Source organism: Dendropsophus ebraccatus, chromosome 5 (genome assembly GCF_027789765.1).
Source record: "Dendropsophus ebraccatus isolate aDenEbr1 chromosome 5, aDenEbr1.pat, whole genome shotgun sequence".
Taxonomy (NCBI): domain Eukaryota; kingdom Metazoa; phylum Chordata; class Amphibia; order Anura; family Hylidae; genus Dendropsophus; species Dendropsophus ebraccatus.
This window is the reverse complement of record NC_091458.1, coordinates 37445375-37462987: the sequence shown is the minus strand read 5'-3', so window position 1 is coordinate 37462987 and position 17613 is coordinate 37445375. Positions and strand designations below refer to the sequence as shown.

At 42.6% G+C, this 17613-nt stretch overlaps 1 protein-coding gene across 1 annotated transcript in view; it reads left to right on the top strand.

Annotated features, from left to right (window-relative positions):
* Positions 1-17613, top strand: part of KATNAL1 (katanin catalytic subunit A1 like 1) — a 78333-nt gene that overhangs the window by 31064 nt on the left and 29656 nt on the right. The window contains exons 5-7 of the mRNA XM_069972068.1: positions 11323-11450; positions 14744-14849; positions 17038-17196. Of these exons, the coding sequence (XP_069828169.1) occupies positions 11323-11450; positions 14744-14849; positions 17038-17196 (393 nt within the window). The remainder of the gene's footprint in view (positions 1-11322; positions 11451-14743; positions 14850-17037; positions 17197-17613) is intronic.

The following is a 17613-nucleotide window of genomic DNA, read 5'->3' as shown; positions in this document are numbered from 1 at the left end:
ATTAGTGAGACATGGAGGGAAGTGACCAGTCAAGCACTTCTCCTGCTTCATTCTGCCAGTAAGTGGGGGTCTGAACATCCAGATCCCAGCCGATCATGTCAAATTTTTTTTTTTTTACAAATAATATGAAAACTTAAGGTCCATATTATAAATGGAGCCATTAATGAGCAATATAATTTCCCTGATAGGTTACACAGTATAACCGCATAATATTCAGCACATGAATACACTTTTTTTATTCATTCATATGTTGTTATAAATGGAATTTACTATGTAAAATTCCTTCTTTTCTCACGATCGAACAGCTGAGGGCGCCGCTGCTTTCTTTTCCCTGTGTACAGTCCAGCGAAACGCACTTTCTCCATCTGCTTTTCAGCAAATCAAGTGTAAAAGGCACTTGACATTAGAGTGTACTTGGCTTACATCTGCAAGTATAGAGGAACGGCAATGGGACGGAAAACTGTTCATGCAGTGACTATCTCGGAAGGAGTTATTGATTTTAACCCCTTTAACACCTTTGGTCTGTTTAAATGTCTGCACATACAATTGCTGGTTGGGTAGTTCCATTACACAGAAATATCCCGCGGCGTTACCTGTTTTACATCAACCACGATTCTGCACCCTGCTAGGACTGTATGACATCCAGGCGCTTCATGAGTTATTTATTTTATTTAAATTATTTTCACATCCATGTATACATTGTCATTTTATGCATTAGAATTGCACAAGTAGTAATATCCTAATATACTATACTCTGTATATTCTTATAAGAATCACTTTCAAGATGGAGTATTCTGCGTATAGGAGAAGGCTGCAGGCTCCGATTCCCTCATGGCATCCCTGTTAGCCCATTAGCAAGTACAAAATATTTTACGACTGTCTTTATCTGTTGCTGCATAGACAGAATACAGCTGGCTGTAAATGGTTAGTGACTCTGTTTATGGATTAGCAGATTTCCTGCTGCTCTCTTGCTCGGTTATTGGATTGCTTACGCTCGTAGAGAGCATGAAAGTTTATTAAAGAATCGCTGTTTATGCAGTTCCCTAATACCTGTGATGCACCTACATTCATAGATGATACATAATACAGGGCCAGTGACTGCTGCAGTGCTTCTCTATATCCTGTTAGTGCTGCATGGAGAGGGAATTGATTTCGCCTTGGTGAAACACTGAGCTTAAAGGGAATGTGTCGTCTGAAAGCTGCCTATTATTTGAGTTGAGTTTTTGAGTGGCGTTTTAAGTTTAAACATATATTTTATTTATCATTTTACTGTCTTACTAACTCTTGCAGTTTCCATTCTGGCCACTAAACTTAAGACTGGGCAGATCACTTTCCAGCACTCTCCTCTTTATTATCACTCACAGGAGTACAGTTGATGTTCACAACAGCTGATGTTTCGAGCTCAGCTACATCCTCCCTGCGAAATGACCTCTACACAGGTCACAGATTATGCCTACCCTGTTTCCCCGAAAATAAGACCTAGTACAGGTTTTGCTGACTGGCTAAATATAAGGCTTCCCTTGAAAGTAAGACCTAGCAAAGATTTTGTTTGGAACCATGTCCACAGATCAGAACACCAGGACATGCAGCTGTGATTCTTTTTATCCCGCCGCTGTTGTCCCCCACTTCCACTGTCCATTGTAGAGCACCTGCATGCAGGACATGAAGACCATCACCTGCTGCCAAACCTGATGTTCCCTTCTGCGGCTATCACCTGTAAATGTGCAGGCAAGGCATCAAGAGGCCTGCCGCCATCCCTGTTGTCCCCTACCACCAGATGTAGAGCTGCACAGTCTGCCACTATCCTGTTGCCTACCACCATACCATATCATACACTGTCCCTGTTGTGCTGTACAAGTGTGCTGTAATGAGCTCCACCTGGTGGCCGGAAGCCACCATACCATGTGCTCTGTCCCTGCTGTGCATGTGATATGCAAAGTCATTTTAAAGGGGTAGTGCAGCGCTAAGAAATTATTCACAAAATATACAACTTTGTTATGTATGTGAATGGCCCCCTTCTCGTGTTCCCCGACCTCCACTCATGTACCCGGAAGTGTAGTGCAGTATACATACCTGATCCGTGTCAAAGACGTCATCTTCGGGAGGCCGGCCGACCTGCTCCTGCCGGCCCTCATGCCGGCCCCCCTCTGCCGCGTCATAACTGTGCTCAGCTAATCGCGGCTGAGCAGCTGATGACGCGGCCGCCAATCGCGGCTGAGCACAGTTATGATGTGGCAGAGGGGGGTCGGCATGAGGGACGGCAGGAGCGGGTATGCATACTGCACTACACTTCCGGGTACACGGGCGGGGTTCAGGGAACACGGGAAGGGGGCCATTCACATACATAACATACATTACAAAGTTGTATAACAACAGGTCATGTTTTGAGGATTTCCTTAGTATTTCACAGGTGATATAATTGTACTAAGTGCACCAGGTATTAACACAGGTGTCCTTTGTATGGGATAGCCTCAAAACATGACCTGTTGGTGAGGCCTGAGGACTGGAATTGAGAAGCACTCATCTAGGGGATACATTCACTTTAGAGCTGTTTTTGTCTCCTCACACCCATTCTGGGCTGATGCTTGTTATAGAGACCTCCATTGAAGCATGGTAGCTCAGGGGATAGCACTGGGATCCTGGGTTCAGGTTCTAGTACTACTAGTCTAGGTATAGCAGGGATATTAGAGTAGTTGAGGCAGTGTAATCTAGCCATGGCTGCCAGACTTCAGTCTTTTCATACAACAGTATTAGGTTTACCCTCTCTGCAACCGCTTGGACAAACAGTGTGGAGGACCTCCATCTGGCCACTATGTGAATTCTGGCAGCCATGAGAACATATCCGAGTAGCTTATGTTTAACATTCATGGAGGAAAACATGTCTCCCTGTTGGAGTGCTGAGGGCCTTTTGGGAAGTTGTTTTTTTAAGCAGGGAGGAGAGTATTGCTAATATGGAATCCCTGAACCTTGAGACCACAGGGCAGGTATACAGAGTATGTAGTGTATTGCCAATATCCGAGCAACCGCGGAACTAGGTTGGGGGTACATGGGGGTTGAACTTATGGGTAAGGCTACAGACATAGTGGACCCTGTGTGGTACCTTGAATGAGGATTCCATAAAAGGTTACTTGACTGCTTCCTTTTTTGATCTGCTCGCAGCGGTGGTGCCAGTGCTTTACGGATAGTATAAAAGTGAGATCTGTTTACCATTTCACCATGATGGGGAGTTTGATCTGCGGAGGGGGGATATTGAATGTGCAGTAAAGGTCTGAAATTATTCCTTTCGCAGTTGGGTTTGAGCAGCAAAGATGTTCAAATGATAAGGTAGCACCAGCATCTCCTTCTTATCATGGGAGAGATTTAAGAAAATGGTAGATTTGACGTAGTGTGAACAGTTTTGAAGGTGATACGATAATCTTGATGGAACCTATTTAGGGGGATTAATGTGGAGGATTAAGAGTGGTCAGATGGTTTTCTATCCACCTCTGAAATTCAGAGGTAGAAAAGCCAGGTGGACATAGGGTTGTGGAATAGTTCCAGCATTTCAGATGGGTTCAATTGCAATTCATACTGGAAACAAAGGGTTTTCCAAAGGAGTAATAAATGTGTCAGGGGGGATTGGACTTCCAGTTCTGGTGGGAGAGGACCGGTGAACCACAGTAGGCCACTCTGGGTGTAAGGATCTAGTAAGGCCGCCATAAGGTTTCCCAATTCTGAAGAGAGATCTTAAGAATAAAGGGGATGCAATATTGTTGTAGCACTGTATTTTATAACAAGTGAATGGAATGGCAGCCAGGCGTGCCCGCAGCTGCTCCGTGCATTTGGGGGCCAAGGGATTGTTATAGTGGAGGTCCCAGCAGTCAGACTCCCTCCGAACAGCTCTGGGTTTATTCATGGGATATTCTCTAAAGGGGTTTTCCCATTTCCTAAAGAATGATTGTGATAATGAATAAGACACAATTCATTTCTGGGTCTTTTCCTCCACAGCAGCGCTCCTGGCCACCTTAAGAGCAGGGAAGACCCTATAGTTCTCTGCTTAGCCTGATGGTTAGATCCCCATTAATCACTAAGTGATAGCATATCCTTTGTGTTTCATTGGGGATTGGACCTGCCGTGTAGGAGAAAACAGTGAAGAGGGCAGGGCTCCGTTCATCCTCATGATTGGTAGGTGTCCCAGAATTTGGCATATCCTATCAATATATAGGGAATACCTCTTTAATTGGCTATCCTATAAAATTGGGATAATCATTAGAGATGAGCGAACTAAGGTTGTCTGGAAAACATGTATACAGCCAATGACTATATCCATGATTTCCACATAGCCTTAGGGCTTTTTCCAAGTTCAGCAGCCCCTGCTGACCAAATGCCGAACGTTCGGGTTTCGGATGGACTCGAGCATGCTCCATGTTCGCTCATCTCCTAATAATCATATAGGTTGTGAGTCCTATTGAGGACAGGGACTGATGTAAAGCACACAGAATGTTTTCATGCTGTGTAAATCAGTAACCTTCCCACAAGTCCTGCAGAAGGTCATGGTACAGATTGTGCAGGTTAAATCTTGTTCAGGTCTTGGTTTTCCTAGTAGCTAACAGCGATGGACATTATTGTAAATGAAGTAAAAAGCTAATGACATTGCATATAACTCCAGATTTCCAGAACTTTGAGCACGAGGTCTTCAGGCCTGTGGCCAGCTGTAACACCGCTCCTAGACAGGGTTAATGGAGCATACATCGATGACGGTGTGCAAAGGGCCGACTCATTCACAATATACAGGTGTTATTCGGGCTGAGCAGATGAATGGCCATAAATAAAACTAGCGCTGAGCTGGTTTATTGCTTTGCCACTTAATCGCTTTTGTTTTTGCTGGCTGTTACCTTGTACATTAATAAAGTGTTTAAGCGAAAGAGCCAATTCCATGGTTGGCATGCCTATAATGCTATACTATGTATTCATTATGCAGCAAGAAGTAATGTAGCCACAAGTATTTTGCAGATCCCAGAGAAAGTCATTTATAACTGTACAACTTTCAGTTTCCTCGCACAGATTGTTCCCCAGAGGCCGCAACACTTTGGATTTTTGGCTTTTCTGCAGACTATCATTTCAGCTTTTTCAATTAACCTGCATTTTCACCTGCATAGTTTATAGCAGTGGATTTTTACCCATGTAGATTGTCTCCCTTGTCATCATGTTCCTTAACCCCCAGTGACCCTTTTTTATATTAATGTTATTACATGTCTTCAGTCTCTTCCAGAAAATAAATGTGTATATTCAGTGGGACTCAGTGACTCCTTCTATCAGGTCTGGGCAGTCTTCTGCAAGCTCTATCGGCAGTAGCACTTATCCCGCTGATCATGTACTACAATGTAGGGTAGATGTATTAGCTTGTATCAGTCCATTGTCTGTCCGCTCCTTAGCTGAGCACAGCTCACTGGGACTGTTCCAGTTTTGTCACAACCTTAAGCTTGAGAAAAGGTTTACACTAAAAGGATGCCTGTCCTTTTTTCTTGCATTTTAGATTAACTGTACTACTTTGATGTGGATTAATAAACTATACTACACTAGCATCACCACTGCAACACTGTGCCGTCTCTTACTTTCTGAAATGGTCACTGTTGTTTAGTTACATAGTTACATAGTTAATACGGTTGAAAAAAGACACATGTCCATCAAGTTCAACCAAAGAGGGGATGGATACAGGGAAGGGGGAGGGGTGATAGGTTCTATACATATGCATTTATATTATTTTGGTCTAAGAACTTGTCTAGGCCGTTTTTGAAGCCCTCTACTGTTTTTGTTGTGACCAGATCCTGTGGTAGACTATTCCACAGATTCACAGTTCTCATGGTAAAGAAGACTTGTCGCCTCCGGAGATTGAACCTTTTTTTCTCCAGGCGGAGGCAGTGCCCCCTTGTCCTTTGAGGGGGTTTTACCTGGAACATCTTTTCCCCATATTTCTTGTAGGGGCCATTTATATATTTAAATAAATTAATCATATCTCCCCTTAAGCGTCTCTTCTCTTAAACTTTCTTCCATTTCTTCCATGTGATTCCTTACATCTTTGTAAATCCCTTTATTTATCAAAAATGATTCCTAAACCCAGATAAATGGCACTAAAGTCCCTTCCCTGTAATCTGCTGTCCATTGCCTATTGTCAGGGAAAATCTGTCTGTAGTGACAGCCCGAGCAAGACAGATTACAGGAAGCATGGGGGAGACATGCAATGTGCCCTGTGCAGGAGGGGAAGAGCGAGAGTCTGGGCTGTGGGCACTGTCCATGCAAGGTAAATGTTTCCCTCTCTCAGCAGCAACAATATTGCTTACAATTACCCTTTGCTTGCTGTGCTGCTATTTCTTTCTTTCTACTGGTATAGCACATTGTAATCTTTTCTCCTCCACATGTCAGCTATAGTTATATACTGTGTAAATCATCTCCCAGCACGATGCGGCCTGTCAGATGGACTTTCCCCTTTTAAGGAAGCAGGAGGAGGGATGAAGTTGCACATCAGCTCAAAGAGTGAATGAGGGGAGAGAAATCTTGAAGGACAGCTCACACAAGCTGAAGAAAGAGAAGAGTGATTAGCAGTGGTAGTTTGTAGGGTAGAGTCATACAGCCTGTGTATAAGGATAGAGAGAAAATAAAGCTCATACAAACTGTAGTAGCAATAGAAGCCAAAGTAAGCAACATTTGTAATAAACAACTGAGGGGAAGAGATTTTTTTCACCATAGTGAAATTTTTACCCAGAGATGTTAATGGCCTTTAATCTCAGGGTTTTTATAGTGTTCGTCAAAAGTGTAAAAATTGTTCTGGCTTAAAAACGGTTAATCAAGATTTAGTGTGCCAACAACGAGATGTCTGTGTTACATTAATACCAATGATGGGTAGCTCTTCCTTTCTGAGTCTGTTCGGTGAATTTTTAACTCTTTCTAAATGCTGTAATGACAGATCTGTAGACGTGTTTCCACTACATACTAATGGATGGCGCTGAACCGTCCTCTTGTTGTCAGTGCAGCATTCACAATGTCCATAGAAACCTGACTGCTCACAGCTCTAAAGAGAATCCTGGCTTTTCTTCTATGTATGCTTTATGTCCATGCATATATTAAATATAATAATGAGGAGTAAAGAGGGGCACACTTCCTCGTCCACTCTCCTCTACCAACCATAGCAAAGAGCATCTACAAAGAATATACCTTGCTCAGTCAAGATAAAACCTGCTACAGATACATGACCTTCAAACCACCCTGTTTGGGTCTGTTTGCTTTGTTCCACACTTAAAGGGGCTCTTCAGGCGTGTATATTTTTTTCATCCCAGGGAACAGCCAATAATATCTGATCTGTGGGGATCCAACTTTTGTCTCCACTTATTGAGGGGTCTACTATGCCTGTTTGAGCGCTGAGATCTCTTCCCTTCCTACCTGACATAGTGCCATGCGTTGGGATAACTGCAATACCAGATACAGCTGTTACTGAATGTACAGCTCTTAAATAAACTGATCAGCAAGGTTGTAAGGAGTTTGTCCTACCACTTGGATATTTATGGACTATATTAAAGGGAATCTGTCAGCTGTAATTCAAGTTTCAAACTTCTGACACTTTTAGATATTTGTTGGGACAAGGAGACACATGGTACCCCTCATATATCCAGCTGTGCTTCCAGCATGTAGAGAAATGCTTTTATTCTCTGGTACAAGGAGTCTTTTCCAAGCTCCTGAATAGCTGCAACCTCTCTTCTCCTCCCTGCTGGAGTTCTAAGCAGGGTCTGGGATGGGAGGGGGAGTTTACAGCTTGCTGCACTTCAGGAGCTCAGGAAAGCCTCTTTGACTTTTTGTACTATATAATAAAAGCATTTTCCTATGTTCTTGATGGATATATAAAAGGTAGCATTCATCTCCTGTAGTCTCCTCTACCTTTTGTCTCAACCCCTTCCTCCTGCATAAGGGCATGGGGATGCAACCGCCCCATAGTGAATGGAGTGCTCAGGCTGCCTCCGCAGCTGGCGCTTCATTAATTCCATGTGGGGCTGCCGAATGCTTCTGAGCTGAAGTGATCAATGGCTCCGTAGAGAATGAACAGGAAGGGGCCATGCAGGTGCACTGATGGCTAAATTCCCTGCTGGGCGATAGCATCCTCATTCTCCGGATTAGTATCATAACATGTCCAGATCAGAATACCTTCTGGCACACGTAACGGATCCGCAGCTGATTTCTCTCTGCGAATTCGCATCGAGATCAGCTGCAGGTCCCTGCCCAGTAAACTCTATGGGCAGACAAACTCGCAGCAGGATGCACATCCCGCTGCGAGTTTGTCAGCAGCCTGCCCCGTTAACCCCCCAGTCGCCGGAGCCTATACATCACCTGGTCCCTGCTCCGGCTTGCTTCAGGGGTTCTCGGCACGACCCTCTCGGCCAATCAGTGCGCTGCCCCGCCACAGCGCACTGATTGGCTGAGCAGGACGGGAAGACACCGGGAGCCCTGAAGCAGTCGGGCTGCACGTTTGTCTGCCCATAGAGTTTACTGGGCAGGAATCCGCAGCGGATCTCTGCGAATACGCAGCGAGAAATCGGCTGCGGATCCGGTACGTGTGAACATACCCTTAAAGGGGAACTATCAGCAAGTTAAACAAATCTATAGCAGCCGGGGACACTGAGGAGGAGGAAGCTATGTCTCTTACCCTCCTCCTTGGCGTTGGTCCCACGCTGTTAGTCGGCATAATCTTTGGCCGGGTACGCTGTCAGGTGCACTGCCCCGCCCCCACAGCGCCATTATTATTATTTATTTATAGAGCGCACTTAATTCATCCAGCACCATTGATTAACATTGATTGATGTAACCTTCTGATTCCCCTTTAAATAAAACCAGAAGGTCAATACACAGCTTATACAACAATAATTGGTAACCCCAATAAAACTAGACACCTAGACCCCCTGATGGGAAACAGGATTACCGCATTGGGGAAGGGTTGGTTTATGGGAGGAATATACATACAATCAATGTATCTGTGCCCACATAGAAACATATGGGGTGACAACCAGAAAGGGTTAGGGAGGCCACCAACAAATATAATTTCAGGCAGAAGGAGGAAATGACAATAGAAATTACATATGTGCGTCATCTTCTAATCTAATCAACCCCTTCCTGCCTCCCCTACGTAAGCACTGCCCACACGCCAGCAGTTTCGTGTGGTCCTGTACCCTGTCACTGAAAACCCTTCAAGACATCAATCATATTGAGCGCTGTCTTTCTGAATGCTGGGAAACCCTGTGACCTCTCCGTACATCTGTGGAGATGATGAACATGTCATTTTGCACACAGCAAGACGCCTTCAGCCCTGCGAGTTATACCATGGTCTGTATTCAGCTCATTTTTTACAAGAGCAAATACCGCCATTGGCTAAACAATCGGTAGCTGGAATATAGTAACTAAACACCAGAATATCTCGAAGTTACATAATGTTCCTTGTTATACCCTGTACAATTTATGTGGTCAATTACTAGGAGATTTCCATTAGTATGCTTTTTGTTACATGGTATCCCTGATGCATACACCATTTCCAATATTCTCATTCCCAAAAGCTGTATGTTTTGTCTGTGGCCTGTTTCTCAGATAAACCACTTGAGGAACAAATCCTTCTCATCCCAAGAAGCTAGCTAGCGTATTGATTTTGTAGTTTGCTTTAGGTGTGAAGACTCAGCATGGAGTAATGCGTTCACGGATATCCGTCAAGATCTTTCCACTCAGATCTGCCAAGATAAATAGATCTAAAATTTCTGATCCGCTATGGCAACTTTATGCTGAAAACTTTTTTTTTCAAAGAAGTGATAAAAATAAATTACTTTTTTTAAAACGTCATCAATATATCGCAGTAGTACGCCAACTTTTTCGGTCTGAGGAATAGATTATTAGATTGTGCTACTTCAAGGGGCTCAGATAAAATTTAAGATGCTTGAAGTATTACCCCACTCCGATTGGGCATTCACTCAGCACTATTAATAATATGGGACACTCTGCCGACATTAGTAGTGATGTGGGCCCTTTGCCAGCACTAATAATAGGGCACTGTACTGACATTGACTTTTTTTTTCTAATTTTCTATATTACTATCTTTATTATAATCCTGAAATCATGCGGTTTTCATTCTGACCACTGGGGCTGAAACTAAGCTGAGACTTGTGTTGTGGTGATAAGAGGAGGCTGCTGTAAAGTGATTTGTACAGTATTGCAGCGACATGTGACACCATTAGATACAGGAGGCAATAGCAGCTTCCTACGGAATTACCTCTTTAAAGATCATACTCAGTTGTGTTTCACATTCATCTCAAGGGGACAGAATTGTTGTCTATGTCCATGAGTCTTGCTGTTAAACATATCACTAAATGTTGTTAAAAACAGCTCAGGCAATATGTCCACCCCCTCAACAATATAGAAAATGTGAAATAAAGAAAAAATAGTCAGAAAATAGAAACAGATTATAAGTTTTTGTATCTGACTCTAATCAGTGAAAGGAAATTGAGGTGATACATTATCTTTAAGCTCTGAACAATTTTTTTTTTTTTTTTTTTAGGAAGTGCACAATTTTTGACAAATTCTCCAAGGGCAAGGAGAAAAATCTCAGGAGGGCATTTATTAAGTCCGGCGTTTTTTACGCCGGACTTAAAAATGCCCCCGCAGCTCCGGCGCTACGGAGATTTATGTAGAGGCGGATTGCCTCTACATAAATCCCGTGCGCACCGCCGAAAACCTACGCCAGCTGAGGACTGGAGTAGGTTTTCGGCGTATATTTGGGCGGAACGGATGGTAAATCGCGCGGACTCTGAGTCCGCGCCCTCCGTTCCGCCCACTACACGCCCCCTTTCCGCCCCCCTGGCATACTCGGCGGAAAGTACCGATTTGCGAATATTTTATTCGCAAATCGGCCATTTGCGTATAAAAAAATACGCAAATCGGCACTTTCCGCCAAAAATCATCCGTACGCCGGATGATACATGTGGCCCTAAGTTTTTATACTCAATAATAAATTTTCCCCCATTGATAGCTGTGTGTCAGGCATAATTGCTGTAAATTTAGCTATTTTATGCTTTACAGTTACCGTCAATGAAGGTGATTTTATAGGCATGCATAATTAATGTGAATCAAGATACACAATGATTGGGTAGTTTATACAAGTATTCACGAAGCTCATTCAGAAATGATAATCATCCAGTGTAAATAAGTGGACAGGTGAAGTTCTGCTTAGGACCTCCAATAAATATTTCACCAATATCTGGCCTTTTCAAAAACCAATGTATTTTGTTGTATCGAACACATCTTTATCTGTTTTCATAGGGACGAAAAAATCAGCAAGATGTGGGTGGGGACAATGAGTTGAAGAAGTTTGATGGTGCTGGATATGACAAGGATCTCGTTGAAGCATTAGAGCGGGACATCATCTCTAGGAATCCAAACGTCCATTGGTATGTTTCAGTGACCCTACCATGAGCCTTTTGTCATTTACGAGGGTATCTTTAATTGTTTCGTGTTTAATTTCAGTCTGGTCTTTGCTCAAGCAATTTCTCTAGTTCCAGTTAAGGTTAATGGAAGTAGCAACGTTCACCACCTGTGGAGAAGGAAGGGGTTTGGAAGATGTTCTATGGACCAGATTCATGGACTTCCTGGCATCATGTATGATTATGATGCTGGGAGTGCCGCAACTGTGCACAGCTATGCCAATACTGCAAAGATGTAAACAGTTGTGGCACTTCCAGCATGATAATGATACATGATGCCGAGAGGTCCTCTCCGTAGCACATCTTCCTTGCACGGAATATGTGAATACCCTCTTGGGCTCTTTACCTTTTCCCTTTGTCCTCCTAAACTCGTCATTAAAAACTGCTCAAAACGGTCTTGATATTAATCTGCTCACTGAGGGATCAATGCTGCCTGTAGAAGTGGGTTGTGATAGAGGAGCATTGTCTGGAGAGTGACAGAAGCAGAGACAAATACAGAGACTGGGCTGCAACTTTTAGTGGGTGCTAGATCTCACCCTAGTACTAGATTCATAGCTTGGACTGTTAAGTACAGCTCTATAATGTCCTCAATGCTGCTGCTTCTTATGTGGGTGTGCTGTAAAGAGCAGGATCTCCTATATATAAGACATCATAGCATCTAGTCTCCACCTACTAGCCAAAAGACTAAATTAGAGATGAAGCCTTTAAAGGGGAAAACCGGTGAAAAATGCCATATTAAAGTAATCTAAGAGCTACTTCTTATACACACACACACAGCTTATCCTGAAAAGGTACATAAAATTGCAGATATGTTTTAAGGGCCTTTCTGGGCAAAACAGATTCTTATCTACAGGATTATCACTAATTAGTGGCGTGCCTACACCGACCAGCTGTTCAGCTCCTATACTACACAGTGAACAGGGCAAAAGCAGTAAACTGGGCCTTTTACATTTTAGCAGTGGCAACTTGTAACTGCAGCTCAACTTCCATTCAAGTGAATGGCAGTTGAGCTGCACTAACAAGGTATAGCCACTACACAGTGAATGGAGTTGTCCGTCCACTCTGTAGTGCTGAGGTGCAGTGTGTCCTGTGGATCAATCTTTTTTGCCTAGAAAATCTCTTTAAATTCTATTGTCTATCTAAACTGCAAAAATCTGGTTATGACAGTATACCTAAAGAAACCATTTTTAAATCCATCAATTTTTGCTTTTCGTTGCACATTTTTATATTAAAGAAAACTACTTTTGAATAAATCGGTAACGATAGGGTTAAACTATTGAGTCTAATGGCATAATGATCCGTTTCCTCTTCTCTTCAAGTCTTCTGTTTTTAGCTGGTTATCAGGAGTCAGCCATGCTTATTTGTTCTCTGGTTTATATTCCCGTCTGAGAAAAGTGGCCCTGACATTTATTATATCTGCCTGAACAGAAATAAAGAGAATGAATGCGGCATGAATGGCTGCCTCCCATAAAGCGGTTATGTAGAGACCCAAATGTAGCCATGCAGGAAAATCCACGCTCTTTAGAAATATACTTTTGGAAATTGTTACTGGCTTAAGTGATTAACGTCTGAACAAAGCGGAGCGACGCTTAAGCCTGGAAATCCTCCACCTAGCTGTGAATTTATATTTCACTCACTTGAAATGTAATATGGTATTTACAATAAAGCTGCATTTTGGGGCCGACGTGTGTGCTGTCGGTAATAAAATGTTTGTTTTGTTCAGAAGGGAATTTCTCATATCATTAAATGAAAACTAACACGACTGCCGATAAACAAAACTTTATAATGTCAGCAGAACTATAGGCCAGATAGAGGACACGATAAATTATTTGCCGATTTTAAAAGCCCCCAAATCCCTTGCATAGACATAGGACTGATAAAATTCTGTCTGTGTGAGCAAGGGGACACTTACTGCATAAGATTTTTTGTATTGTCATTTAAAGGGATGTTTTCATCTCGTAAAGTAGTATTATCGGCATATGCCATCACTTTGTGATCGTATTGGTCTGACCGCTGGGACCCCCCCATTGTTAAGTAGTGTTGCATCCCTACTGTCCATATGGATTAACCTAAATAGGACCACCAATAATTAATATCCATACGCATCAGAACAATATCCACAACCTACAACAAAAAAATGCTGGACAGTGTTTTTTAAATTTATCAAAAGAATCCTTTATTATTACAATCAAAAAACAAATTTAAAAGACATTTAAAAAGGGGAGCAGAAAATCATACAGCACATGCATCAGATGGTATACAAGGCAGGAAAAATAAATAAATGTTGTGTGCTCTATATACTCAATAAAGGATGGTATATCAGTTAACCCACAGAGGAATAAAGAGTGTATATGGTAACCAATATACTGCAGAAAAGTAAACTAGTGTATATAATGCTGCAAGTGCAGACTAAAGTGCAACTAAGTGCAGTACCACATAATAAATAAAAAAAACACAAAAATATATATACTCAAACCTCTGGGTATAGAGATACCCTGCCCGGTAATACCACTCACCTAACGCTGCGTTTCGCCGTACAAGCTTTATCAAGGGTAGAAAAAAAAGGCTATAAAAAGGAACCTATGCCTACCCCATTAATGGTTTCGGACACCTTTGCACTTTTTTATGTTTCCTGAATGCAACTTTGTTGTCTTCATTAGACATACACTACCATTTATTTTCTACTTGAAAGAATAGATAGGTTTTCTGCTTTAGTGTTAACGGTAGCATCAGTGAGGAAAAAGGGATTACATATGAGCTCAGGTTGTGGACAGAAGGGAGATAATCCTTGGAGGACAGCTCACACAGACTGGAGATGGCGAGTACAGCGAGAAAGCAGAGCTCACAAACTATAGAGGCTGTAATAGAGAAACTAAGCAAAACTCTTAAAGAGTAACAATCATTAAAACTAACTTTTGACATGTCATTGGGCATATCAACAGTTATTGATTATAGCTGGTCTGACTGCTGAGACCCACTGCAATCAAGAGATATATCTGGGGAGAGAATCCAGTGGCCTCATAGACTTATATTGTTAGTGGATCAGGAGATACACCTGGGGAGTGGATCTCCCTTGCTATATCCCCTGATCACAGTGGGTCTGAGCAGTGAGGCCAATCACTGGACACAGCAGTATATGACACAAAACCAGAAACTGAGGTTAATTCTTTCTCTCTGCTTTACCTCTATGTTGTTTTTTGCCATTTTCCCTTACTTTTATAGTAACTCATTTTTTTATTTTCTCCTTTGTCTCCAAATAGGGAAGACATTGCTGATCTGGAGGAGGCAAAGAAATTATTAAGGGAAGCTGTTGTTCTTCCTATGTGGATGCCAGATTTTTTCAAAGGGATCAGAAGACCCTGGAAGGTAAGATAGAATATAACACTTTAGGGTAACTTCGCACGTACCTGATCAGCAGCGGATTTCACGCTGCAAATTTGCATTGAAATTTGCTGCGGATCCATTGCCAGTTCTTTTCTATGAGAATACATAATTGCAGCAGGATGTCAGTATGTAAGTTAACCCCCTGCCGGCCAGAGCATGCTGTACCTGCTCCACGCTCCGGCTTGCTTTGGGAGTTCCCGGCTGGACATCCCCCTCAGCCAATCAGTGGCTGCAGCAGGGCAGCACACTGATTGGCTGAGTGGGTCGTGCAGACGCAAGCAAGCCAGAGCATGGAGCAAGTACAGTATTCTCTGGCTGACAGGGGGTTAACTTACATACTCGCAGTGAGATGTCAATCCAGCTGCGAGTATGTATTCTCATAGAAAAGAACTGGCAATGAATCCACAGCAGATTTGGCTGCAAATTCGCATCCGGTATATGTGAAGGCAGCCTTAAAGCGAATGTACCACCAGGTGCATTCACTTTAAGTTTTGCCCATGGATAGAATGGCGCCGGCATGGTGAAGTTGGTGCCGCAGTCCCTTTTTTTGAACCGCAGCACGGTTCCCATGTACGGCGGCATTCTATTGCCGGTGCCCGGGAATAGAAAGGCACCACACACGGGCTGCTGTTCAAAAAAAGGACCACAGCATCGGCTTCTCTGTGTCGGCGCCATTCTATGCATGGGCAGAACCTAAAGTGAATGTGAATTTTCACTCATTTTATGCTTGTTAGAGCAATAACCCACCAACAGGTTAGAAGAGAATCACTTTAACTTTTACCCAGGGACTGGGCTACATAGATCTTGAGGTGTCTTCTTGCCTTCTTTTTAGGATTTTATAAATTAAAGGGGTATTCCCCCCAAAATAATTTTTGCATTAATACGCTGCCCACCCGTAGTTTTCCATCTTTCCAATATACAGTTATTATGGATTCTGCACAGTTTTGCTGTTATCCAGCTGCATTCACCCCCACGGATTGCATAGAATCATCAGACCTCAGTCCAACCCGAAACGCTCCCTGCTCCTGGCCCGCACCCTCTGAGACGGCATCACGTGTCCTCAGTCCCAGCACAGTGAAGTGACTGAGAACACTGATGGGGTGGCTGCTGTTAGAGAGGGAGACAGTGATCAGCGCAGCTGTGACTGTCTCCCTCTCTAACAGCAGCCACCCGGTCACCCCCAACCCAGAGCTCACTCGCCCCACAACCAACCGCCCCTCCCCTCCATCACCCGTGGCATCCCTCACTCACCCGTGGCACCCCCCCCTGGCAAGCTCCGCCCCTCCGCAACAAGCTAACCCCCCCCCCCCACGAGTAGCTCCCCCCCCCCCCCCCCCCCCCCCCCGCATGCATGATGGGAAATGTAATTTCCTATCTTGGATATAGATTGGCTTTTAGAAAAACTTGTAACTCAGGAACGGCAGCAGCTAGAAAGATGGGAGACGTCTCAAAATACGCAGGGGGACTTGGTTAGTAAGACCAGCTAGGTTTGGGAGCATTTAATTTTTTTAGCTCTTGGGGGGAATACCCCTTTAAAGTGTACCTGTCGCGAAGTTTGAATGCGGTGTGGCGTGCAATCCATTTGCAGCCGGAAGTTCGGCTATCCGTGGAGATGGTTATGCCCGGTCGGTAATGCGCACAACTTCATTTGGATCAGAACGTTGGTCGTGCGCAGAACTGACCCAGCATGGTTGTCTCCATGGATACTCAAACTGCCAGCTGCAAATGGATTGCACACTACACCTGGTCCTTCGTGACAGGCACACTTTAAATGGAGTAGCCAGGATTAGAAAAACATAGCTGCTTTCTTCCACAAATAGTGCCACACCTGTCCTTAAGCATTATTTCAATAGAACTGAGCTGCAATACCTCCCACAAACTGAGGTTAGGTGTGGTGCTGTTTTTGAAAGACAGCGGCTATGTTTTTCTAATCATTGAGAACCCTTTTGCACTTTACATAGAGCCATTATTTATTTGTACAATTCGAAAGGCCTAGAAATCTTGCAATTGGAGGGCTGATGGTATAACAACTTTGTCTCTCCTACTAGTCATCAGAAAAATAATTTTTTAAAAATTGTATTTTTTTATTTTTAGAAGGAAAAAAATTGTAAGAAAAAATATTTATGGAAATGTGTTTAATTGTCTTTTTTTTTTTTTTTTTTTTTTTTAGGGTGTTTTAATGGTTGGACCACCTGGTACGGGAAAGACCATGCTGGCTAAAGCTGTAGCAACAGAATGTGGGACGACATTTTTCAATGTTTCCTCTTCGACCTTAACCTCTAAATACAGGGGAGAGTCTGAAAAGTTGGTGCGCCTATTATTTGAAATGGTAGGTTTATTTTTGTTGCTTATATGGTCAAAAAAGGCAAAATAAATATATAATAAATATATATATATATATATATATATTATATATATATATATATATATATATATATATATATTATATATATATATATATAATGTTTTATCTTTTTTTTATTTTCAAAAATGAAAATATTGGTTTTAGGGTTGGAATGAACCATCAGAGTTGTTTGATCGGCTGAAATGTAACTTTTTTATGTTGACCTAATATTATTGTAACTTTATTTTATATCGGAAATGTAATAATTTTCCATCTCTTGCTCTAGTGTTTGTTAGACTTAGATTTTTATGCTATGTTTTTCTCCAAGCTAGGAACATAGAAAAGTACAGCTGGGAATCTTCTAAAAAAAAATAAAAAATAAATTATTCAGGTTCTATATCT